General features: G+C 33.5%; 1 protein-coding gene and 1 long non-coding RNA gene across 3 annotated transcripts; one reads left to right on the top strand and one right to left on the bottom strand.

The window, feature by feature from the left end:
* Positions 1–41: 41 nt before the first annotated feature.
* LOC109592245 (uncharacterized) lies at positions 42–333 on the bottom strand. 2 transcript variants are annotated; one of them, XR_002190251.1, is made up of 3 exons: positions 287–301; positions 166–239; positions 42–105 (listed from the first exon to the last, which is right to left on the bottom strand). It is a non-coding gene; the product is annotated as an uncharacterized LOC109592245 (long non-coding RNA). The 2 variants fall into 2 exon arrangements; XR_002190250.1 differs by having other exon boundaries at positions 43–105; positions 166–243; positions 287–333.
* Positions 334–345: 12 nt separating this feature from the next.
* On the top strand, positions 346–1133 carry LOC109592244 (glutactin-like). Its single transcript, XM_020007745.1, has 3 exons — positions 346–595; positions 664–834; positions 968–1133. Exons 1-3 carry the CDS (start codon positions 392–394, stop codon positions 1094–1096), a joined length of 504 nt encoding a protein of 167 aa, XP_019863304.1. The 5' UTR covers positions 346–391; the 3' UTR covers positions 1097–1133.
* The last annotated feature ends 626 nt before the right edge of the window (positions 1134–1759 follow it).

Below are 1759 nucleotides of genomic sequence, written 5' to 3'. Positions count from 1 at the left end.
TACATTCATTGCTATTGTACATCTCACCCAATAAAATGTACACGCATAGTTATAAAAAACTCACATGAACTGTTGTCCCATATTTTCTTCTGGGTTTAAAAATAGCTGAATAAAAATAATTAAAAATTAATTATGAAACTCATTAGATCATTAAAATTATGTCACCTGCTGGATAAACTCCTCTGACATACAGTATGGAGTGTATGGCAGCCTCTATAAATTCTGTAATGACATCAGCTCTAGCTATAATAATATTATCAAACTGAGATTTTCCCGCCACCAGTACCTTCTTTGAATGGCTCCATTAATTTAATAAGTAGGTGTGTCTATAAGTTTAATGAACCACGCCCACAGTCACACCTCTAGATAGTACTGAGATCAGTGAGATGCAATGGAGACTCCAAAAGATGAGGATTTGGAGGAGAGAGAAGACACTGACAAGGAGGAGGAGGAAGAGTCTAGCTCCCGTTATCCTGGTCTAGACAAGAGGCACGGGTTTTTCCTCTCTATAGCTAACAACCAGTCGGACAGAGACAGCTATCACTGGAGAAAAGAAGACGAGAAATTGAAGAGAAAACAAGAAATAGACAACCAAGTGAGTAGGAGGAGGAGGAGACAGAAAAAATTTAATTATTTTATATTTTTATTGTTGAATTTTTTCAGATAAAGCAACAGAAGGAAGAGCGACGGAGAAAGAAACGAGAGAAGCAGAAACCGGATCAACAAGTTTACCGCCCACCACACACTCGGAGAGAGACCACACCTACCCAAATAAACTATCGGATTGAGATCGAAGTCAGACCCAACACATACTGGAGAAAAGACGTATCTCAGGTAAACACCACAAGGATATTGAGACCTTGAATTCATTTATTATGACAAGAGTGTTCTTGATTTATATATAATATTTAGTGCTTTTAGTTTCTACATTCATAATGTATTTTATCTTTTTTAATATTTATAATAGTTGGGAAAAATTAGCGAGTTAGTTAGAAGTGCTACTGATGAGTTTCGCCTGGACGATAGCACTAGTATTGTTCTCAAAGAGGTTTTGTATAATTTTGAAAAGAAGTTAAGAATTCAGCAAAATCACTGACTATATAAATTTTATATAATGTACTGTATAAATCACCATCATTTATTATTAATTTTTAATGTTTCTTTAATTTTTATTATATAATAATAATTATCATTAAAACAATTGATGTATAATTTGTGAAAAGAAGTTAAGAATTCAGCAAGATCACTGACTAAACTTGTACACTACCAATCATCATTATCTATTCTGCAACTGTCATTAAAAGAATTGGTAGTGAACAGTCATTGTACTACTTCCTCCTCCTTCCCATTCCTTTTACTGTCTTCAATGGCTTCTCCTTTGGTTTCTGAGCAAATGCAGATGAAGCACGCCTGAAATAAACGTAAATAAAACAAGAAAAAATTGAATTGAAAACTTAAAATTTTGACTCAGTCAAGACTGTCAAGGTTAATTCATACTATAACACAATATTTACTGTGTTGATATGAATGTGGTACTATAATATCTGCTCTTGCTAACATGTAGACATGTAATGGTGATTACTCACTAACATGCACAAAAATGTCAATATTTACACTAGTCACTACTAATAAGGCAATTCCAGTCTCAATAATAATATTACAATATGTCTACAGTCTGAATTGCAATGTATGATTGAAACAATGAGGACCACTAACAATCAACTATACTCATAAACCATGTACTCACTTTGTAGCAAAT

The sequence above is a fragment of the Amphimedon queenslandica genome, unplaced genomic scaffold (assembly GCF_000090795.2).
Source record: "Amphimedon queenslandica unplaced genomic scaffold, v1.1 AMPQUscaffold_5867_Cont22171, whole genome shotgun sequence".
Lineage (NCBI taxonomy): Eukaryota > Metazoa > Porifera > Demospongiae > Haplosclerida > Niphatidae > Amphimedon > Amphimedon queenslandica.
The sequence above is the reverse complement of the archived record's forward strand: the minus strand, read 5'-3'. Positions and strand labels throughout refer to the sequence as shown.